Here is a 25416-nt window from a genome sequence, read left to right as displayed (position 1 = left end):
TTCTTAGTACTGGAAGAATTTTAGTCACATCTCTTCATCGTCAAATTTGACACAGAATCACAAGATATTTTCCAGACAAATGGTCATGAAGGTCACATTCTCTTTCAGTCTGACATTTAGATACAAGATAAAAAGTCATAGTCAAACTTTCCGTACGATTTGTAGGTGAAGGAGCTGTATAAATGTAATTGCAAGAAGATTTTCACCTGTGAGACTCACAATTGCTAGAGTTTATGTCAGAAGTCATTCCTCCTAACTCTACAAAAGCAAATATCTGCCCATCTGATCACAACTGCTCAAACCCTAACCATATCAAGTTCACAGTAATATAAAATTTAAAGACTCATGGATGGCAGCAGAGATTATGTGTACAATATCTATATGCTGAGTTAAATTTTTAACACGACAAAGTAATCTGTTAAAACACTGATAGTATTTCAATTGCTATGTTTTTGAATGTATGATGTTTTGATATTCCTACAAAGTTTGTATCTGGAAGAGAAACAGCCTTCATGCATCTGAATATCTCCACTAGCTGCCTAAAACAGTTATTTTTATTGGTTTGAAATGTAACCCTTAAATTACTTCTTTCCAAAGCTGCCAAGAGACATTGAGATCAAGAAGATATTTAGGAGAAACAAATAAACATTAATAAATTACATGTTCCCACGTTCCAGTTGAGGTTTGCATATTCAGGCAACATGAAGAAAACCTATCACAGATTCTATGCATAATGTTTCAAAGTAATCTACTGAATCACTTTAACCAAGCACAGAACAAGGATCACAAGTGATACATATGTATATATAAACCCAAATACTTAATCCTTCAGTAGCTAACAGTTAAAACCTAACAGTAAAAATGCTGAATTTTAATTTTCATGACACCTTAGGTACCTCTGAATTGCAAGGTTTGAAGCGATGTAACGGAATATAAAGAATCATGGCTAAATAAGTAATAATAAGAGTATGAAAAATTTTATCACAGTTAACCAGGCGCAACTAATGTACAGCAAGCGTTGACTGAAATATCTAAGGCTGGTGCAGTAAATATTCCACAGTATTCAAAGCCTGTATATGATATCCATGAAATATTCACTATTTGGTTGTGAATTTCCATCAGACGCTTCTTGAATACTTATTAAGACATACACATATTCTGTCATTTCAGCATTTCTGGTCCTGTCAAAAAACTTCAACATTTTATTTGTCCCATGGTAGAGAAGCCAGTAACTCTGGTAAAGATCTTGGGAAATGAGCTAAACTGATGCATCTAAATTGCTGAATTCAGGCCTTTTCTAAGACTGCCTCCTGGTTTAAAGCACTGCATGCCAGCACCCAAAAGACCCAGAGTGCTGAAATAATGCCAGGAAGAACAGTTTTAATTGGGTTTTGAAGTAAAAGCCAAGCCAAAGAACATAAAGCAATTCTGAACTATGCTTCTCAGAAATCAGCTCACTGAGGTGACATAAATTCTACACTAATCAAAACTTCCTACAGCCTAGCCTCAAGTACAGTTTATTGCAGTAAAACAGCTGTAGGTGAAAATGCACCACCAGTAAAACATTCAGTCCAATTTTTGCTAGAGTAATGCCTATAATAACAAATGCCCCATCACAACAGAAGTATTTTTCAGGAAGCTCTTTAAAATAGCTGGTCACATTAAATACAATAGAAATTGTAAGAAAAGTGTGAAGACTATTCCTTTTGGCCTTTGTACTTCTAATCATGCCGCAGTATAAACTTCATTAATTGTATGCCATCTTTGCTATCACAACCTTCAACAGTTTTGAACAGCAAAAATGAGAATTTATCAGCTATTAGAAGCACAGCTGTGTTCTTCATGAAAGCCAGCCAAAGTAGACTGAGACAGGACACAAATTCACCAGTTTGGCAAGGATGTGTATTTCAAGAACAGCCATATATAAAAGCTGTCTTTATATTTTGCTTCATGTGATATATCTGGATTGACTAACTGGATTGGAGAGAATCATCTTGTTTATTATCCTATTTGTGACAGTAATCATTAGAAGATGTTTACAGGAAGCATAAGCAAACAATGGCAATGTTAATCAGGACCCTGAGGGAACCAGCAAGCCTTAATAGCCCTTGGCAGCCTCACCAGCAACCCACTCTATTCACATGGGCCCCAGAGCCCTGTTTAAGCTCAGACCTGGCCTTAATCCTTGTTTGAGCTATGTTGTAGGAATGTTTGTTTCTACTGCCTGTTGTTTCCGACTGAATCCCTCTGGATGGACTCTGGACCTGGTTCATTGCTTGCTTTGTCTGGGGCTGTTGATAGACCCTGTTACTAGCACCTAGTTCTGCTCACCCTGCTCAGGTGCTGCGGGACTGTGTTCCCGGTGGTGAGGTCATGGCCCATGCTGGGGTCCCTATCAGCTCCTTGCTTATTCTGCCTTCTGGCACTGCTCCCTGCCAATGTGGTAATAGTATCTTTACTATCGTTCAGCATCTTTTCTCTATAGACTGCCTGGAGGACTGCATCCACATCACAGTGGATATGGCATTAATACTGTTTTAATGACCTTTCTTCCTTGACCCTGTTCTTTATGTATTTATACAGAATACCTCAGACATTTGGAACTATTGGAAAGGTACAAGCTTGTAAGATGTTAAAAGAAAAAAAATATGCAATATGTGTATGTATAGCAATCACTACCGATAATAGACTTTTAGCAGATATATCAGTTGTTACAATGATATTCTTTGCTACATGGTGATCAACTGATAACAAAAATGGATGAAGTATGAAGGAAAACGTGTATATACATAGCCTTAAATATAGCAGATTGGATAGACAAATTTATAACTTGAATATTATTTTTCAGAGATTACGTATTATTTTTAATCTAAATCAATCTCTCCAAATACACATTCAATACTCTTCAGTGCATGCTCCTTATTAGATGATCCATGAACAGCATTGGACAAAATATCTTGTGCGAACTGAGCTCGAATTGATTCAGGAGATATCACTTTTGCTATTTCTGGATCAGTTGGACCCATTAATTGCCTCCATTCTTCCACAGCATTTTCCTTTGTTAAAACCATTATCACCGATGGGCCCCTGTAGAATCAAGACAGGAAAGTTCTTCCACAATTCTGAGATGCAAGTTTACCTTTGGCTTCAAGGGATGCTGTGAAGGGTTATGGTAAACACATGTGCATTATGATATCTGAATTTAGTTATACTTTTTAAATTTKAATACTTATTTCCAGAGTGTTCCAGAGACAATATAAATCTACTAATACTTGTATCTGAAAGCCCAAAAGATGATGATGATCACTTATTCTGACTTCTTTTCCTACAAAGACTCTCTCATCCATTAATTTCTAAAGCAAGGCTTTAGAAACAAATGGTGTTTTATCAACAGCTATACTACACATATTAGGAGGAAAATAACTCCCCTCTGTGGAAAGATCAAGGATTCCATCAGCAATGGAACAAATCCAAAATAATAGTAAGAACTCCATCTTTTGGGGAACAAATTCAAAATAAGAGTCACTATCTATAAGTTTGGAAAGAACTGCAAATCTTCCTTGTAAAAGGGGAGGGGGGGCACTCCAACCTCAAAGATAATCATACTAATTTGAAGAATCCACTAACTGTGCCTGAAAGAGTGACAGAATGTAAAATCTTTAGTCTACTTTGGGTGTAGCATGTTTGCTTGCTCTGTAAATTCAAAGTTATGATGTACACTTGCACACTTCTGTACTGCATAACTAGATACTTACGAAGTCATACAAGTCACTAACGGTTCAAAAAAGGGTTTTCCTTCATGGTCTTTATAAAACTGTGCAGCCATTTCATGAGTTAAAGCTGCTTCTTTAATCTTTGAGATAGTAAATCCAGCATCTTTAACTTTTTTCATAATGTCATCTACGGGAAAAAACAAGAAAACACATTATTTGATTTAAACAATTATTCTATTTTAGGTACAAAAAAATGTAAAAAAAAAAATCAGAAAATACTCTATCTGCTTTTTGGTAAATTCACTATTGACCATTAGAATTCTACTTACAATACTAGACAACCACGGACAATATGAAGAACACTTCAGTATTCCTCCAAGATAAAGTAAACCATTGTCATTGGACTAATCTCTTTCTATACAGGTAACAAATCTAAATTATTATCAGTTATACCAGTAGCATTCATTATCATTTCTCACATATGGAATATACACATTGATTGGCCTGGTAGATTGATCTGGATTGTTACAAGAGAGGAAGAAAGACTCTCAAAAGCCAATAATGAATTAACATCAGAAAGGCTCCTGAAATTGTTAGGACATAAAAGAAGAATGCCAGGAGGCTCTGGGTAGAAAAGTAAAAACAAAGACAGCAAAAATCTTGAGGTAAGACTCCAAATTTTCTGTAACGTTCTTTTCTTTGACCTTTCCTCCTCTTTGTCTGACAGTGAGTTAAACCAAGGATGGATATACATCTAATTTAGTAATGGTACCTTTTGAGTCAATAAAGATAGCTGTCTGCTATCATTGGGATGACTCTGGAAGGCCTCTCTCTGCTTTCAATTAGAAGAATGTTAGATGACTGGTCTGGACAAGTACCTGGTTTTTAAACAGTTTAACTTAGCTAAGAACACTCAGTTTTTTATTTTTGGTGAAAAAAGAACTATAGGCTAATTTAGTAATGGAAAGGAGTAATGGAAATGTCGCATTTCAGACATCTATATGAATTATGCAAGCCCCCATAAAAGCATTTCTCTGCATGGAAAAAGCATTTAGAAAGATGAATACAGCTGACATGACTTACTGCAAACTGTACATTGCTAATATTTTGTAGAAATTAGGTCTGTAGGGATAGCCCATACTTTCTGGATTTACCTTTATGTTCTTTAACAGCAGCAGGTTTAATTAACGCCAAAGTGTGTTCCTGAGGGAAGAAGAACTGTAATTCCTTCTGAGCATCACCAGGTGAAGAACTACCATGTAGCTGATCAAGAGGCGTGCTGTCTACTGCATACTCTGCACGTAAACTAACAGTCATTAAAACAGCAAAATTATTCAATGGAATAGCCATCTTGAGCTTTAACTACGTATGACAAGCCTTAATCCAGTGAATATAAATTAATGATGATCTGGGGACTTAAGAACTCAATTACCTTTCTGTAGGAGTAAAAGCCTTCACTGCCTACAGGAAAAGCAGTTACCTTTTTTATTGATAACCTGAAATATGAATGCCTTCCCTCCCAACTGTCATCTTGTTATAGCTCCAAGATAACATCAGTTCTTGCTTAGTGCAATAGTAGGTCTACCAACAACAGGTAAGACGATCATAGAATCATACAATTGGTAAGGTTGGAAGGGACCTCTGGAGATCATCTAGTCCAAACTCCTACTCAAACAGGGTCACCTAGAGCATGTTAGACAAGGTTGCAGCAACAAGGACCCCCCCTTGCTGAAGCCTGAGCTTGAACCAGGGACCTTTAGATCTTTAGTCTAACCTAACACTYTTCTAGTTGAGCTATTTATGATGCCACAGCAGTTTCTTAGAACAATACTATAAGCAGGTAACTAACTTGTTCATTTATAAAATATGTAGAAGAAACTTAAATACACAGAAAATAGTCTACTAGTGAAGATTCTTCACTAAACTAAGAGGCCATAGGCATCTATTCTAATAAATAATGGTGCTATTTCAAGATAACAGACAATAGGAACAATATTTTACCAATTTTTTTGCACACATAAAATGAGTAGCATGCTTCTGTAGATCACAAAGCCTAAAAACTGCCATCCAAGGTCACAAAGGTTCCATTTAATAGCCAAATAACTTGTTTCCATGAGTGGCTGGCAGAGCAGGATTATAAAATAATATAGATGGATTTTTCCTGCTGTATGTGCTTCTAGCAGTCAAAGATTTCTCTCTAATTTAGCAATCTTCCTTCTCTTTAAAGCCTCCCAAACTTGCTTTTTTAAACTTTTCACTTTACTACGCATTATTTCTCAAAATATGCTACAGTTCCTGTGTGAAATACAACATTTAATCCAAGAAAAGCTTAATAAGCTGCAGAAATATTTATCTGGTTCCAGAAGATGGCACTATAGTTACACAAGTTGCAATGTGGAATTCATTGAGTTGAATAAGGTAAAAATCAGCTTTAAGTTATGAATGATAGTTTACTATTTTAAGTATTACCTGGCTGGCTTTTTTTTCTCAGACTCGTCAATAGTTTTTGGGCCTAGTAACTCTCTCCAGCGTTCTATAGCATTTTCTCGTGTTAGAGCAAGTGCAAGAGTTGGACCACTGTAAAATGGGAAAACTGGCATTAAAAATATCAGAACAAATCTTAAATTCACTGTACTTTGTAACAGGAATTTTATTAAATTCTGTGCAGTCCAGGAAAACATACCCTAGGAAATGGGGAATTTGAAGCCAATCCTCATTTAAACAGCTAGAGTCTGATACAACATTATAGGGCTTACTAGTGAATTTAATTTTCAAAGTTACTGAATGCTACCACAACAGCAAGAATTTATTATTAGACTTAAGAATGTTGCTCAGCTTCTCAGTTTTTGTATTTGTCCAGCTAAGTCTTTACTTCATATGAAGACATTATCCAAATAAGGATTTTTCTTCAGCTCCAAGGAAACCCAGAACACAGCCTGGGTAGGAGCCACAGAACCCTCTTGCAGCCAAACTAAATCCAGCCTATCAGATGTTCAGCTGTTTTCACTCAAATCAATGGATCTGGCTACTGACTTCAACATTCTATAGAGGTATGGAGCACCTACATAAACCAGATTTTTTAAAATTAGTATCTACTATACTTGGGAACTATCTAACCTGCTGTTGTGATCTTGTTTTGAGTTCTGCTAAACTCTCAGATTCAACTGTGCCTTGTAGCTGTATATTCTTCAGGTTAATTATTTACTGTGAGAAACCTGTTTCAATTTATAGTTCCACACTCTTGCTTTTCAGTCAACATACCTAGTCATTTGCTCTACAAGTGCTGGGAAGTAGTCTTCATTTTCATGCTCCTTGTAAAATTGACGTGCTTGTTCTTCAGATAGGACTATTTCTTTCTGCATTGCTATTTTGAAGCCAGCATCCATTATTCTTTGCATAATAGAATCTGTTTCAAATATTGAAACAATGCTGAATTGCCATTCATTAATTTTCACACCAAAGAAATGACATTTACTTTCCAATTGCAACGTTTAATTAATTTTCGATTAATTTGTTAACTGAAGAACAAAAAACTCAGCAACTGCTAGAGCGCTTCAGTAGTTGCCTGGACGTTCAGAAAGCCAATGCTTTCAAGACAGATGGACAGAAAAAATAGCTAAAATAGTACATGTATCAGTTTTGGATGATGTCACTCATTCTAACAACAAAAATTAGATTGTTTATCCATGCTGGAGCTACCTAGTGTGTGAGAAATTTTATGGGGAGAAAGAGTGGAGGTGCTCATACACCAGAGTACACAGATGGCAGAAAACTGGAATGAGCAGCTATTTCCTGTAAATATTCGTGTTGCCTCAAGTAATGTTATCGAAGAATGCCAGACTATGTAACCAAAAGCAGAATAGCTGTTCAATGCTAGAGCATGAGAAATTATCCACATCTGAAGGGCATACCTAACTTCCAGAAGAAGGTATCTAGAAATATGCACCTAAGTTATTTATAACCATGATGGTTCCTTTTTGAAATCCTATCAACTGCAATGGGTACTACTCAACGTCTCAGCTGAGCTGCATGATAGTAATGCAGCTGTTAATATTATGTAATTGATCAATGAAGCTACAGAAGGAGAACATCTTCTACTGAGTTCCACCTGTTGTCATAAGAAGGATCCAAAATAGACCAGAAAAGCAGGAGGACAGGTCTGCATTTATTATCTTAATATTCTTAAGAAACAGTTACTGCCAAGCATCCCTTTTCTTTCTCTCACTTGAGAAATCTTAGTATGAATAACTGACTGAGAAATATAATATGCGTTTTAATCACTAGAAGAAGGGCTAAGGATTTTGAATAGGCGGATATTCATTTGACTAAGTCTCACAAAACTGTATGTATAAATCAGCAGTATTTGGCACAAGTCAAAATGACAGAATAATTCCCCATGTACACACTGCAAAACTGTTCTCCTAAACAAGGTAACTAGACAGCAAATAAGAACAGAAATAGACAAGAAAAGGTCAAAACTGTAGTCTTCCTGACCTCTGTGTATAGATTATACTATACACTACTGTCAGTGCAGAGATTATTAAGCTAGAAATAAAAGGAGCTAGCCAGAATCCAGGAAGAAATGCAAATATATGCCAGAGAAGCAAAGGAAACTAGCTTGGATAGAGCTTCATACTATAGAGTTAGATTATTTCTGATTTGTAAAAACCTAATCTGTATAAACCTACCCTTGTGCAGAACTGCCTTGTGCAGCATAAAATATCCTGGGACAAACCACTTTGGTCATTGATATGTCTTGGGCCTGCCATTCAAGAATATTATCAGCTACTTCATTATAGCAGGAAATATGATCCCATTTAGTACACTTTGCAAACGTTAGCTTCTCTGAGAGGTCTTCTGTAAATATTCCATCCAAATATACAATCCAAAGATATTTTGAAGAATCAACCGAAGAAGCAAAATAGTGTTGAGACTTAAATTCTAAATATATCAGATTAACCATGTAAGTTCTTTTTTAATCGATAAAGATTACTGTCAACTTCCATTGGACAGACAATATAACCTAACAATTTTTTGTTAGTACTGTGAGAATTTTTAAAATGCAAAATATGAGGTTTTTATATATTTTAGATGGAAAATATAGTTATTACACTTACGTCGTCTTTCCTTTAAGAGTAAAGGTCTAATTAAGGCCAAAGTTCTTTCAACATTTGGGCCTGTTTTCTTTTTATCAAAATTCGGGAAAAAGAAGGCAAGTTGCCTGCTGGCATCTTCTATACTGTCTTGTACATCACATACATTTAACAGACCCTCAGTTTCCAAGTTTCCATCCAACCTAACAAGATACAAAGTAATCCAGTATTTAAGCCTCTGCATTCATTTTAGTGAAACCTAAAAACAGAATACCAAACTCTTATTTTTACTGAACTATTATTCACTACTGAAGTAATATTACTGAGACAAGAATTATTTATCCTCTCACAAGTTAGTTCTACGCAAGAGAAATCTCAGTCCTACAGCATTTCTAGCTTCTTCAAAATAGTCCATGTTTCACTAGACAAAATTATTATTGACAAGTGTAGTGTATAAAGAAAGATCAATAAAAGGATTGTGCTTCATTTATGTAAAGCACGATCCTGAAAATGGTAACACTGCAGAATTTTCTCTAGCAGAGATCCTTTTCATTGTGACATATCTGTAATTCTCAGGTTTGTTTAGTTATGTAAATGCAGCCATTCTTAGCCATTTAAGGCAAATATATTCCTGGGTCACACTAAATTCAAGCACAAGGGATACAGCAGCCATTGATAAGAAGTATGTATTATGACAACAGATTCTCTTTGGAACAAAGTATTTAAATTCATGTTGCTTTCAGTAAATTTCTGGCCTAAATACACAACTCAATCCAATATTCGTATTTTTGTGAGTACTCCCTTTATTGTCTGATGCATTGTATACAACTAATACTCTCTAAAATTCTCAATTAAATCCTTGGCATAAGACAAAAACAGGCACTTCATGATACCATGGTTGTAAACACCAAATCCTTACAATGTTTTTATGTATCTTGGTAAAATAAAGCTAGTGGTCTGGCCAATATCCCACTTGTTTGCTGGCTTTTACAGAGTGGTTCTAGGGAGCACTGCATGCTTCAGATGTCCCCCAGCCACTTTTGGACTACACCTACAATGTCCCAGTAGGCATAGGAGCAAACATGGACAAGAATTCAATCCTTTATAGGCAGTGTATGTAGTCATTTTGTCTTAGTCTTTGTCTCAATGAGTTAGTGCGAAGTGGAATTGCATGGACTATATCAACTTGGAAGCTTACCACTGTTCCCATTTGGCTGATAATATATTCAAGGCCATTTCAAAAACAGTAAGAGATCAATGCTCTTTGCTTTTTATCTTTGCATAGGAACCATGGAGCTTTTATGTTCCCTCAGGTCCCAGGATTGCATCTCTAATGATGGTTCTGTGAAAGACCAGGTACAGGACTCTGCCTACTCCCTGGAATCTGTATATACAGGCACATCAGTCTGGCAACATTGGCTTTGTATCTAGTTTAGTTCTGAATACTGTAACTGAAATACATATACATCATTTTAGTTATTAGTTACCTATCTGGCTTTTCAGACTCCAGCTCATCAGGCTCATTTTCACTTGATTCACTTAGCTCCTTCCAGTGAGGAATAGCTTCGGCTGATTCTTTTTTGGCAATTACCAAAATGTGGCACGGTCCACTCATCATGAATTGAACAAAATCATCAAAATCAGGCTAAAAAACATATTTTTTCTGCTATGAATTGCAAGAATTGACTTTATCATCTGAAGGGAGACCATCCATTGCTAAGCAACTCATAATTCCTGTTCTATAATGGCATTTACATATGTTACACAACCTTGTGAAATTGTTTAAATTCCTAATTGATATGATTGTTTAGACTGTCTTTTTATCCGTCCTTTGACACAACAGCATTATAAATTTCTCAAATGCAATTAATTGAGACAAATGAAGTCATAGAACTACATTCAGCAAGCATGTTCTGCCAGGTTAAAGTACAAATTGCAAGTAAAGAAAATGATCTGGAAACTAGCGGAGATCCATTGCCTGGACCACTATATATAGTGTGATTAAACAAACGGTAACAAACAGTTCTACATGTAATTTTTGAAAGTAAATATTTAACTGGCTGCAAATATAGAACATTTAGATATTTGCAAGTTACTTGTAGGCACTTTCTTCATTTTCTTTGCTGTGTTCCTTTCACTCCTTCAGTTTCAGCCTGCAACCCTATGAATGGATATTTTCATTGGAAAATAACTTTACAGACTGTAGTTAGCTTTTAATCTTTTTTTCCTTGTATGTTATATTTTTCTTCAGTATTGCAAATTTCCTCAAAATCTTCTGTCTTCTTTAAGTATATGACTAAATTTTTTTCTTTATCAGACATTCTCATCTGATTGTATATGACTTATTTTTCCTTTAATAACATGAGGATAAAATATTCACATGTACTGTTTTCATTTCATTGCTTTTCTCTTTCATTTGCATCATACCTATGCATCCACTAAACCCATTTCACAAGATGAAGACATTCAAAAGAAATTGTACAAATGCAAAAAGAAAACATTTAGTACAATGCATAAAGTGAGTATCTAAAATGTTGTGGCTTAAAAAATACACTGKCTCACTTTAGAAGAAATAGATGTCTGTTTGGATAGAAATAGATAGTTTCACAGTTAAAAACAAACTATTTCTGCTTTCAGTTGCATCTGTGAAGGTCTGCTTCCTTGAGATTCTGTTCTGTTGTAATAGGGAGCCTCAGGACCTTCAACAGGTTTATCTGGTATTAAATTAGGAAGAATTTTGCTCACTGAACACAAAGACATCCATATTCTACACAAAGCATTACAAGGGCAACTTAAACATATTTCAGCTTAAATTTACACTTAAACAATGACAAATATCTGGTTTCTCAACATTCACAGGTCCCTCTGGGCTGCTTTTCATATTTCATAGTAGTTTTCTTATTCTCCCTATCCTACTGTTCGCTAGGATTTACTGCAGCAGAGTAGTGCTGCAGCGTATCAAACATGGCATGCTATTTCCTGTCTTTGTTCCTCCCACTTCTTTCTTAACTAATCTAAAATTTGGCTGCCATTTCCATGAAGATGATTTACAGATTTACCTCTATTTCTGAACTGTCTCTGTCTGTCCAAACTATGATCTCAGCTTTGCCTTTGGCAGCTCCTTATGAATGAAATATCTTCAGATTCAGCACTGTCAGAATCAAACTCTTCATGATTCCTCACAAGATCTCCCCATTTCTTCCTTTCTGTATCATAATGCCACCATCTGACACTTACTATCACTTGTTTCCCCTCTAGCTTCAATAAGTACCGTCCTGTCTCATTCTCACTTGGAATGCCATAGCAACATTTTCCCAGCTTCTTGTTTACATTGTCTCCCCTTTCCTTGCACCATTCCATTGGTCTATTAGTAGGGAGCTACTAATATCAAATTCTCTGCAGCTTCTATCCACAGTATGCAGATCTTAAAGAGGAAAATATATTTATATCTTCTAAGAGATGTTTTTCTGTTTTAGATCTTTCTGTGGAGTTCACTTTGGCTAGCATACCTCCAAAACATTTGACAGTAGGAGGCTGGCAGTTTACTAGACCACTGACACTTAATGGTAACCAATGCTATTTCATCAGTTCTTCAGACTTTGTCCTTAGAAATCTATTTTCCTCTAACACAGAATATGTCCAGAAAAATAAAATTAATTGAAGAAGCTTTCTCTTTTTCCCCAATACTAGGGAAGGGCAGAGAGGGGAAGAGGAGGGGAGGAGAAGGCAAGAAATATCACCCATTTCCTGGTCAGAAGAGTGCRTGTCAAAATACATACATACCGCCAAATGGATGGTACAGATTTTATTTTTGTTCTAGATTTCAGCTAACTGAGTCTGTTTAGGGCAATGACTAAGGGTCATAGACACTGTTATCAGAAAGAACTAATAAAATCTGTTAGCATTTAATTGAAACATCAGAATGCTGCCACACTATATCTGTATAGAATTTTTATAAGAGTCAGTTATTAAAAAAAGTATTTTCCTATGTACTGAAGCTCCATTAATTCAGTTCTTCAACATGTTAAAAATTTATGAGCTAGAGATTTAGAAAGGCCTAAAGCCAAACTATGGGGTTTTTTTATCTGCTCCTATTTTTGTTTGTTTCTACCTGTTCTACATTCCGAGCATAGAACACTCTGATTTGTTCTTCAGTTAGCAGTTTTTCTTCTGCTGCTGCAATGTTGAAGCCTGCATCTGTAATCTGCAATTGTTCAGTTATTATTCAGTAGCATTTGAAAAAGATATATACAAAATTGCACATTACAATAAATCTAAAGATTGACTGCATTTTGGTTATCATCTTTAAACTTGAGATGATCTGAAATATTTCAAAATTTATTAACTCTTTCTTTTGTCTAAACTAAAGCTTTTTAGCTTTCCAGCTTTTCAAAGCACTTCACTGAATTCAGGATTACAATGCCCACTAAACTAAAAAGTTTTGAAAAAATACAGTGCAGTCCAATATATGCAGCAATTCAGTGGTGAATAATCCTATTTTTTACCACTGCATTATTATTATTTTTTCAGTTCTTGTGAGTGATTAACAGGGAGCCATTTCTAAAAATATTATAAACTGTATTATAATCATAGTAGTCATATAAATGTATAATTATCAACAATTTTTGTATTAGGATAAACTACTTGCCCACCATTATAAAGCTGATAAACTTTAAAAATAGAAAATAAACTAAACTAAAATCCATTTTATGATTATCTGTTTTAAATGCAGTGTACTAATATAACTGAAGTATGTAAAAGAGATGCACACTTACATGACCTATATCAAAATTCACAGTTCAGTGACATGCAATTTACATCCTATACTGATTTCTGAGTCACAACGGTACTATCCAACCCCAGTACTGATCATGTGCCAACATTAATATGCTTACCAGTTCTCTTCCGTTCTTACACTACTGACAATTTCCAGGTTGCCTTGACAAGGCAGAGTGTGGAAACAGTATAGGCACTCTCCTCATAAGGCAGGGAAAAGACAGGGCCAGCTAGTAGCTGCTCAGCTCCATTAAAATTCCTTTCAAGCATTGCCTGTTTTTTTTCACCTTTACTAGACCTCCTTTTCTTCTGGTCAGGATAGAGTAATTGCRGAAACAAGCTACATAACACTCAGATTTTCTTTTCTGCATAGGTCATTGATCTTGTCATAAAGCTTTTTTAAGATCAGCATAATTTTATCTTGATAGATAGCATTCTGAGATCTTTTTCTTTATCAGGAATAGTGAGAAATTTCTATAACTGTAATGAGCATTATTATAGCATTATATTCTGAAAGCAGGTATGATTTCTCTTTCACTGCATAATGGCTTAAACAAATGCTGAATCCTTCTGTGCACCGAGATTGTTATTAGTGCACAGTCTCTGCATTTTATCAGCACAGGTGGATTACCTGCTCCATCTACAAACATACATTAAATCATATGCATGTGCACACATACAAACATAAATACACAAAACATGCTACTCCTCAAAGAACTGGTTAGTCAATTTTTGTGTGCCTAGAATTCTTAAAGGTAGTTAGTCAGAAAAGATACCCTTTACAGCTGAATGAATTAACTTCACATTAAACTAGAGTTTCTAGTTCTCATCTCCACTACAGTATGATGAGGAAAAGAGAGTTTTCTGTATGTAAATTTCGTATGTCAGGAATCTCTATGATACAAATCAATGCTATACCTCACATAGTGACATAAAATGTTAAAGAAATGGTGTCAATCTGACATTATTTCATTAAGTTAAAACATTATTTTAGGTCAAAACTTACTTGCTTTTGTCACATTTAGCAGAAAAGCATTTACAGGTCTTGTTACAAAGTCTAATTAGGATCTGTTTCACTTTCCATGTTACTATGTCACTTAACTAAACAGGATGCAAGAATCAAGTTTTGTCACCTTCCGTTTAATTTCTTCAACACGTCCCTCTAAGACAGCATCAGGTTTTATAATTGCAACAGAATATCTGACTCCTTCTGTTGGAAAAGGAAAAAAAAAGAAAATTGTGTTGTTGAATATATTTATTGAAATAAGTACTCAACTACATGTTCTGTTACTTGTAAGTGGGTTTCTCTAAACTCTAAACACTTCTCCATTTTAATACTGAGGTGGCCTAACAGTGGTTCAAAAACATAAGTGACTCAAGCACTTAGAGCATGTCTTGGAGAGCAGAACACTCCTTGGCTATCCCTGGAATCTAACTAAGTTCCTGGTGAATCACTGGTGTTTTGGGTCATACAGTGGAGAAATTGTTCATACACAGATAGATGTGGTAGAAAAGTCACAATTTAAGATGATGCTTTCTTGAGGAAGCCCTCTTTGTACAGGAATGGAAATGTGAAAGGAATTAATATTTTTAAGGAAAAAAATCACTAAGTGAAATTCTGTATGAATATTAGAGATTTCCAGTAATATAGACATTTCTTATAACAGTAAATACATTTTTTTCCTTAGTTTGGTGGATCTCGAAATCATTTACAAGAAAGTTTTTGAAGTAACACATGCTTGCTAACACAATCTAACATTTAAAACAAGAGGTGTTCCCAGTCACAGACATACTATTACAATATCTGTAAAGTACACATCTTTGCAAAATGGCAGTTAAGTGTTAGAAAGTAGTTCAACCAAATCTCAAGACACTTAAAAAGCATGTATTATTAGCTCTAATGTAAACACTACTACTTGTTTCCAATAACAGACAACATTCAAAGGCACCTAAATGTGGTAAGGAATATATCATTACAAAGTGTTAGTGTATTATGGTTTCTTAAGGATTCCCTAATCCAGCAGGACGTATGTAGAGGTCATTCAAGATGAAAACTCTGCTCTGTGATTTTGTAGCACATTTAGATTTTGTGGCACATTCAGATTTTATAGTTTAGCGAGAAGTCTGCATGCAATTGCTGAAGGATTTATCACATAATTACTAGGTCTCAGAGGCTTTATAAGAAAAAGATAGATAAAAGTTGAAGTCAGGCGCATGACAGTTCCCCCTGCCCCCCCTCCCCTCCACAGGACATCCAAAGGCTGACAAACATTGCTTCAACAAAAGTACATAGCTAAAGCAGGAGCTGTGTAGGAGGTTTCAGTCACTAGTTTATACAGGAAAATTCCCTGGAACACAGCAAAAGACTCATAAGAATACCTGAATTCTAAAGGGCCCCAAAGGCTGTTAAAAACACTAGTCCAGTACATTGGGTAGTCCAATACATTAATTGCTTACAGGAGAAAAAAAAATCTTCCCCTCAGTTTGATTCCCTCAACCTACCAAGTTATTAACTGAATCAACAGAATGTCTATTGGAGCTGGACATGAACAATTCTTAATCCAGTAACTGAAAAGATGTTTGTTCTTTTTCTTTCCTTTAACATTGTTAAAATAAATCATATATATTTACCCTCAAGTACAGTCTCCTTAATAGCATCTTCTGATGATTTCTCTTCTAGGAAAACAAGTTCTTCTACCTAAAGTAATTGCAAATATAAGAACACCAGTAAGTACACCACCACTATTAAGTTAACAAAGAAGCAGAGAGTATTTCTGATATAGAATCATTGAATCACTAAGGTTGGAAGGGACCTCTGGAGATCATCTAGTCCAACCCCCCTGCTCAGCAGGGTCACCTACAGCATGTTAGAGAGGGCTGCATCCAGGCGGGCCTTGAATATCTCCAGAGAAGGAGACTCCACAACCTCTCTGGACARCCTGGTCCAGTCCTCTGTCACTCTCACAGCGAAGAAATTCCTCCTCACATTCAGGTAGAACTTCCTGTGCTTCAGTTTTTGCCCAATGCCTCTTGTCCTGTCACATGAGACAACTGAAAAGAGTTTGTCTCCGTCTCCTTGACACCCTCCCTTCAGGCACTTGTACACACTGATAAGATCCCCCCTCAGTCTTCTCTTCCCCAGGCTGAAGAGGCCCAGCTCTCGCAGCCGTTCCTCAGAGGACAGATGCTCCAGACCTCTGATCATCTTCGTAGTCCTATGCTGGACTCTCTCCAGTAGCTCTATGTCTCTCTTGTACTGGGGAGCCCAGAACTGGATGCAGTACTTGAGATGAGGCCTCCCCAGGGCTGAGGAGAGGGGCAGGATCACCTCCCTCCACCTGCTGGCAACACTCTTCCGTATGCACCCCAGGGTACCACTGGCCTTTCTTGGCCACAAGGGCACATTACTGGCTCATGGTCAACTTGTCATCCACCAGCACTCCCAGGTCCTTCTCTGCAGAGCTGCTCTCCTGAAGGTCAACTTCCAGCTTGCACTGTGCCTAGGGWTGTTTTTCCCTAGGYGCAGGACTCTGCACTTGCCCTTGTTGAACCTCAGGAGGTTCCTCTCTGCCCAACTCTCCAGCCTGTCCAGGTCTCTCTGAATGGCAGCACAGCCCTCTGGTGTGTCAGCCACTCCTCCCAGCTCGGTATCATCAGCAAACTTGCYGAGGATGCACTCCATYCCCTCACCCAGGTCACTGATGAAGAAGTTGAACAGGATGGGAGCCAGTACTGAGCCCTGGGGGAACTCCACTAGCTACAGGCCTCCAGCTGGACTCCACGCCACAGATCACAACTCTCTGAGCTCTGCCTTTCAGCCAGTTCTCAATCCACCTCACTGTCCACTCGTCTAACCCACACTTCCTGAGCTTCTCTAGGAGGATGTTGTGGGAGACAGGGTCAAAAGCCTTGCTGAAGTCAAGGTACACAACGTCCACTGCTCTCCCCTYRYCTRCYCAGCCAGTCAKTCCATSVKAGAAGGCTATCAGATTGGTTAAGCAGGATTTCCCCTTGGTGAATCCATGCTGACTACTCCCAATCACCTTCTTTTCCTCCATATGCCTGGAGATGACATCCAGAATGAGCTGTTCCATCACCTTCCCAGGGATGGAGGTGAGGCTGACGGGCCTATAGTTGCCTGGGTCCTCCTTCTTGCCCTTTTTGAAGACTGGAGTGATATTGGCTTTCTTCCAGTTCTCCGGCACCTCTCCAGTTCTCCAGGACCTTTCAAAGATGATGGAGAACAGCCTGGCAACAACATCYGCCAGCTCCCTCAGTACCCGTGGGAGCATCCCATCAGGGCCATGGATTTGTGGATGTCTAGCCTGCCCAAAAGGTCTCTAATCCTATCCTCCTCAACCAAAGGAAAGTCTTCCTTCCTCCAGACTTTCTCCCTCACATCCAGGCTCTGGGATTCATTGGGGCTGCCCTTAGCAGTGAAGACTGAAGCAAAGAAGGCATTCAGTAATTCTGCCTTCTCTGTATCCTTTGTCACCAGGGCCCCTGCCCCATTCAGCAGTGGGCCCACATTTTCCCTAGTCCTCCTCTTGCTGCTGATGTATCTGAAGAAGCCCTTCCTGTTGTCCTTAACATCCCTTGCCAGACTCAATTCCAGCTGGGCCTTAGCCTTCCTTGCTGCATCTCTACACACTGACTGCATTCCTGTAATCCTCCCAAGTAGTCTGTCCCCTCTTCCACATTCTGTGTGCTTTCTTCTTCTGTCTGAATTTGGCCAGGAACTCCTTGCTCACCCATGCAGGTCTCTTGCCCCCTTTGCTGGGCTTCTTACTCATAGGGATTAGTAAGATATAGTACTAGGCCATTACAGGCCTGCTGAGTAATACTGGGAAAGAAATTTTCTCCTCTTTTTTTCCTGTCCCTCTTCTGAAAATCTCCATGCAATCTGAGCTTGGTAAGAAAGAAAATATCTACCCACAGATTTAAGATGCCTGCTCTTCCTGCTTCTAAGTTGTTGCAGATTTTATGGCAATAATGCATTTGCTGAGACATCAAAAATGCTACACTTTAAAACTGCTCTACAGAATTTCCCCACTTTGTCATACTTTGCTTCCTCTCAGTTTTGATTCCCAGTTATAAAAGAGAATAAAGAATATGATTTTCAGAAATAAGAGATGGAAGTTACACTGAATGGGTCTATGTGGTACTTCCCAAAGACAGTAATTTTAAACACTTTAAACTCTTAAACACTTAAAAAGCACATGTGGCCTATGTGCTTTTTAAAATGATGGTTAAAGCCTTACCACCCTAGAAGAAATCATACAGCATAGTAAGAAAAAAGACTGATTACCCTATTTAAGATTATCTACCTTACAGTAAAACCAAGCCAAGACTTTTCTAGTGAGATATGAAGACTGCAAAAGGACTTAAAAATAATTTTAGGAAATTTTTCATTTTCCCCCTTTTCTTCTCGATATTTGTATAGTGTGTATGTATACATATAGTATGTAAGTATGTAGACTTAGCCACAGATTTGAATATCTGTCAAAACTGTGACAAAGTACTATCCCAGTACTTAGGAAACTTGAATGCATTTAATAAATTTACTCTATTTCTCATTCTATATATYGAATGTAATACAGACATGACTTAGAAACATCTATTATTTATTTCTTTCAAGTTTCCTCCTCAGCTGTAGATATTTAGCTATTGATCTATTGAAGATGTGGAATTCAGAGAAAAATATGAAAAATCTCACTGGCATAAAAATGTTATTTTTGTTGGATATTTTAGTACTTTTCCTTTTTTAAGCAAAAAAATTTATGGTCTTGGGTAGGTGTATAAGACCAAGATTACCTTCTGTGTTACACATGCAGAGGTATTTTTGTTAGTAGTCAATATGTACCTGGGTTTGTCATCATTTCCATTAACAATTACATACAAAAAATGAAAAAGTCATTTTTATGCACATAATATGAAAACCCCCCACACCAAAGATATTCTAGATTGCAAGTATTTCTATCCTATTTTTTTGACAAACATGAACTATAAAAATAATATAGCTAGCCACCCACCATTATATTTAATCTCAAAAAATCGAGTGGGCTTTTTAACAAACAGGATTGCTGCCAATATTGTGAAAAAACATTTGTTTCAAGTCACCAAACTCAGCTCCAAAATTTTTATAACAATTTTAACTTAATGTAATCATACATTTACTATGCAGGAAAGCCAGTAGTTTTAAGGCAAACCTTAAGCTTGCCTGATTATCCTTAATTGAGCTGTAGTTTGTTAAAAATTTCTTTTCTGCTTAAAATGGAGTTCTTTGATCTCCATTTCAATGAAAACAAGCAATGAGGCATGACTATTTCCCATGTCTCCATTTGTTTGGTACGTAAATTCTTACTAAAATATACAGGAAAAAGTAATCAGTGCTAGAAGATAACAAGATAATGACTGAAATGGATTTATATGCTAGCAGCATTTTGTTAGCAAACCATCCCTCCATTTCTTGCATTAATAGACTAATCTGTAAATTTTTCAAGCTTCCGAAAAAATCAGCATGAAGTATCATTTAATGGTAATTTCTATTAGAAAATGTTCATATATTTCACTTTACTGTGACGAAAACAACTATTAAAAAAGTAAACATTAGAGAAACCACCACACAGGCATTGAGAAAAAAAAACTGTAATAAAAATACTCATATATATTTAAATATCTATTTTGTGAATACCTCAGGACGTTCTTTCTCTCCAGCCACAATTTTCCTCTCTTCTTCTACTAGCTCTGTTATCTTCTTACTTATAAGAGGAGCATTAGCACCTCTTACTATTGCAATTATTTTTCCATTCTGTAGAAGAGAAAATTAAGAGTCTCAGTAGCCCCTACTCATTTAGTTTATACATTTGAGTTTTAGAATATGCTATTTTTGCAATTTTTCCACTAATAGAATCACTTTCTCTGCCCACTAAAGTTAAAACCAAAGCTACCACCACCTCTGCTGTTTCAGAGTGAACCTTTCTTGCTTTTATTTCCTTTCTTCTTTTTCTACCTGATTTTTATATCTATTTCTAGCTTCAACATTAATAGTACAGTCAGAAGTAAATACAAATACAGAATATACCAGCTCTTAATTTCTGTAACATGGAGTTTGACATCTTTTCAGTTCAGAACACTACCAGACGAAATTGCCACACCACCRCTGATTTCCTTGTCCCCTAGTTCTGGTCCTCTCTTTCTCCATTCTTTCTTTACTATTGTCTGCACTGTGCAGTGCCTGCTCCACCAAATACAGAAGTACCATCATGAAACTAAGCACTGGTGATCAAAGATACTATTAATATGACTTCGCAGCATTCATATTCAAACCTGAAAGTCTACTTAAAGTATCTTTGTTCTTGGCCTCTAATTGCTGGAATTCAACACTTCTAAGTTGAAGAAAGAACAATGCCTACAAAGATAACAGCCTTCTAAAGTACAGTCTTAAGAACATAATCTCTCTGTATCCATCAATGAGATATAATAAATAGGTGATTTACTGTTACAATTGCCGAGTGTGAAAAATGCAATTTTATTTGCTTATCTTAAAAAAAATGAAAGGGTAGGATATGTAAACTCTTTTTCTCTGAGGGAAAGTGTACACAAAATAACGATTTCAGAGTAGTTGCATGTAGACACTCGGAATTTTATGTGAGGCAACGCTGGAAAAAACTTACTCTAATTTCTCACTAACTACCAGAACTGTGGCTACCACAAATCTGCTGTGGCTGTACATCCAGCCACAACAAAAATATGTTGGAGAACCACAGATTTAGGCTGTGGAAAACAACAGCCACAGCTAAACAATGTCTGATGATACAATCCTACATACTGTAAAACTTAAAAATACAATTTACATAGCTTCATAAAAGCTTGTAAAATTAATGCAAAAATACACAATACATTAATAGCAAGTGATGTTATATACTCACAACACAAAAGAGGAACACAGGTTCACATTTATTCCTAAATGGTTGCAGAGTCGCAATGCTGTCAGCCTCTGCCTGTAGTTAGATGAAGGAAATTACATACACATACGCAGCTATGAAAGTAAGTATGTATATATAAAAAAATAAAAAGCTTTTTGCTAAACAGGAAACTACAGTCTTAAATACTGTGGTCTAACATAGTCAAACACATTCTTGCGTACAGATAGTAGTCCTTTTGGCACTTGCTGGTGGTTAAGGAAGAACTGGTTTTGTAATATGGGATTGGATTCCCTTCATTTCACAGAAGTTAATCACATTACAAATATATAATCTTGTTTTTCCATATAAGTTATGCTAAAAATGTTTGATTATAAAGGAGGAAGTAGCCCATGTAGTCTTGTCAAAAGGAACAATCCACTCTTTGTAATACACAGTCAACTGTATAAAAGCATTGAGATCACCTCTGAATACAACTGTTTGCTTCTCTATATATTTATGACACATTTATATATACATTCTGCACAAATTCAAGAATACTTTGATGAAACAATGGACATTTTTCAATAAAATGAGAAAAAATAAGTTTGATCAATATCTGGGAGGAACCAAGTCTGTGAAACAGAAGTATCTACTTCAAATATAATATATACCTCCAATTTAATCCTTCTAGTGTAGTGGAACATTTTTATTATTATAATTTTGAAATCATTTATTTTTCAAATAACTTTTGCTCCTTTAAAAATGAAATACAAAGAAATATTTGGAAAAAAAATTGTAAAAATATTTTCTGGGCTGTAAAAATTTAAATGTGATAATATGTACAGCCTTAATATTAAAGAAACATACAGCCTGGTTTTCAAAAGTTTCTGCAATCCCCATCAAGAAATATGAAGTTTATTTATTACAATTTTTAATCTACCTCTAAATGAACTCTCATAAGGAGATATGCAGAAGAAAAGGCAACCAAGCCAAAATTATAATGACCTAATAGCTATAATGACAGTAAAATGAAAGCTCGGTATTGCAGATAGATAAAAAGATACATTTGAAATAAAATATAATTGAAGTTTTATTCAGAATTTCCATCCTTACCACTGCAAAATGCAATAGATCGTCTTCACCAAATTCATTCTTCAGTCTTCTGAATAAATTCACCACAGCTTTGCAAGGACCACACCAAGCTTGATATACATCTATTACTAAAATATAATAGTTTGTAATTAGACACAGCTGACATGGAACTTTTAAAATGAAACACATATGAATGGAATATATTAAGAATAGTCCTGGAAAGGCATTATTATGCATCTTTTAGTCCTCTCTGAGCCAACAAATACATCATTCAATTTATTTCAATTACTTTCAGCATCAGTAACCTATTTTGTGATACTATTAGAGATGACGAATCCAGACAACACTTCTCTACTACACTCCTTTTCCTTTTTATTGTACTTTTCCTATTTTCACTCCTGGTTTTTCTTCTTCTCTGAATCTTTATTTTACACTTCTATCTCCCTGAGGCCATACAGACCATTTCTTTCCTATTACTGCTTCTCTGCACAAATGATACCATTACACATTTGTTCCCTCTACCCAAATACCATTCCTATGAGACACTGGAGATGGTGCTAATGACATAAACAAGAGTGCCTCACTGAACGGAAAACCGTGGAGGAAATGCACGCTGTAGAACATGCACTTTCAAGAACGGTGATTGAGAACTGCTAAGCATATCTGTATAATACTAATTCAGTCTGCATAAGATTTTAGGGAACAATCACAGCAGTGGCATCTTCCCTCCCATACAGAATACCATACTGGAATGGTATTTTCTAAGCATCAGTGTATAAAAGTGGATAAAATACTAGCTAACGTAAATTGTGACAAATATCTATTTATCATAGATAGTAAGACATGTTTTTGTTCCCCAAACACAATAGATGTATTTATAAATGTATTAATATGTCATTTAACAAATAACATTGCAGTAGTATTTATTATAGAAGTATGACAAGCATCTATCATAGGTTGTATGATTTATGACAAGTATGAAAAGCTGTGTTGTAAATACAAGTAGAGGGATACTGCAAATGTTTCATTATTTTACACATAATTAGATCACTTAATTCTCTAATAATTCAAAATGGCCATTGCAAATAGTAGAGTTGTGTTCGTTTAAGTTGGGACCACCTGAAATGAGTTTACAGGAACTATTTTACCAAGAACTCCTTGATAACAGTAACGTTTACAAATCATGGTAATCACAGATGTAGCTACAAGTGTGGCATAGAGATTGTGGAGTGGTTCCACAAAAAATCCCAAGTTCTGTCAACACATAAAAGATGTGTCCAAGTCTTCACATACCATAGCTGTATTCAAATTGTTGTGACCACTATTCTCAGTTGACTATACCTGGAGACAGGACCAAACAGCCCTGATGAGGAGACTGTACCACTCACTACTCCCAAATTCTCACACCAGGCCTGTCACTACAGCAGACTAAACATGCAAAACATGTTTCTCATCCCGTGCACAGGCCTTATGCAGGTTTTCACAATTTTGTACTCAGAGAAGAGCCACAGCACTTGTTATTTATTTACCAGATTACAACAGTGAAGAGTGTCTTAGAGGAGACGATCACAACAATAAAACTTAATGCATACAGTACATGCCACCATTTGAGATTAACAGGAAAATAATAATAGCTAATACCTAATACACCTTTTGTTAGCAACATTTCATCCCATTGGCTTTGATTGGTTACTGTGACCTGAAATAAAATGAGTTGACATTTTAATATCTTAAAAGGTAAAAAATTCTATTTATCTCTAGAATCATTCAAGTAATTAAGATTTATACCTGAAGCTGGATTTCTTTCTTCTTGCCTGCCATTTCCCTATGATTACATGAAATAGAATATAAAGCACAGTTACAGTTTTTGAAGGAGAATGATGCGTATCTGAGGCATGTAGAACTGACTTATACATGGTATTTTTTTCAGCATAATACTATCATCTAATTCCCTTAAAAATTAGTTCCACTGAAGCCACTGTAACAATGGCAGCTAACACTCACTTCACATCAGAATTTTGTAGAGCACTATATAAATTCTTTACAGAACCAATATGCCACAGGAAGTACAAAAAATTCAGCTCCTTAATTTGATAAGGTCATCAGAATCTTTTGGCCTCAAGCATTGTTCACTTATATTGCTCTGTTAAGAATGGCTACAAGAATCTTCAGTGGGAAGATAGCTGCTGACAGTAATGCATTTCAAAGCAGTAATGATAAAAGAACAATTCAAAATGACACCAAATTAGATTCTCTGTCTTCGGGATATCTGCAAACCAATGACTTACCAATGTCCTAAAACTATTTCTGGTGTATTCATCATTCTGTCATTAAGAAAACGCATCCTTCATCTTTATTTGCTTGTTTTTTAACAGTTATTTAGCTAGGAATTGGATCAGAAAAATATCTCAATTAAATTATATACTAGGATGAAGTTGACTTCAGCTTCTGAATGAAGCTTGGCTGAATAATAAATCTATCATTGGATCAGCTGCATGCGCAAAGGTTTCTGAAGCTCCTAATTAAGGAGATGGTAGTCCTTCTCTAGGAAAAAGGAAACGTAAGCATCAGGTCCACTTGTACTGTTACCTGACAAGTCACACAGTGTGTATGTCTAGAGGTTGAACTATCCTGTCATTCCCCCTTGAGTTGCTTCTTTCAGATGAAAGGTTGAGGCACAGTGGTCAATGCAAGAACTCTTGCCCTGATGCTGTTAAGGAGTAAAATGCTATTAAGGAGTAAAATGTTATTAAGGAATAAAAATATATGTATTATTAAAAGATTTATTAAGGATCAAAATACAGGCTTTCTTCCAATCATTTAAATCAAGTAATG

At 36.2% G+C, this 25416-nt stretch overlaps 1 protein-coding gene across 1 annotated transcript; it reads right to left on the bottom strand.

Moving 5' to 3' along the window:
- Positions 1-1742: 1742 nt before the first annotated feature.
- Positions 1743-23205, bottom strand: NME8 (NME/NM23 family member 8). Its single transcript, XM_085312980.1, has 13 exons — positions 23112-23205; positions 22603-22709; positions 21514-21585; positions 20277-20393; positions 16214-16280; positions 14716-14792; positions 10294-10451; positions 8831-9009; positions 6975-7119; positions 6183-6290; positions 4868-5019; positions 3756-3900; positions 1743-3087 (listed from the first exon to the last, which is right to left on the bottom strand). Exons 1-13 carry the CDS (start codon positions 23203-23205, stop codon positions 2865-2867), a joined length of 1644 nt encoding a protein of 547 aa, XP_085169106.1. The 3' UTR covers positions 1743-2864.
- Positions 23206-25416: the final 2211 nt, after the last annotated feature.

Source organism: Rhea americana, unplaced genomic scaffold (assembly GCF_003343005.1).
Source record: "Rhea americana isolate MKP2758 unplaced genomic scaffold, rheAme1 scaffold_373, whole genome shotgun sequence".
NCBI classification, from domain to species: domain Eukaryota; kingdom Metazoa; phylum Chordata; class Aves; order Rheiformes; family Rheidae; genus Rhea; species Rhea americana.
This window is presented reverse-complemented; position numbering and strand designations above follow the sequence as displayed.

Bases quoted from the DNA above. Each gene is read 5' to 3' on its own strand.
- NME8 (XM_085312980.1), bottom strand. From the start codon at position 23,205: ATGTTCTACAGCGTGCATTTCCTCCACGGTTTTCCGTTCAGTGAGGCA. The intron at 21,586-22,602 runs GTAAGGATGGAA...ATCTAACTACAG, and splicing joins ATCTATTGCATTTTGCAGTG to GCAGAGGCTGACAGCATTGC. The intron at 3,901-4,867 runs GTAAATCCAGAA...TTTTTCCCGTAG, and splicing joins TGCTGTTAAAGAACATAAAG to ATGACATTATGAAAAAAGTT.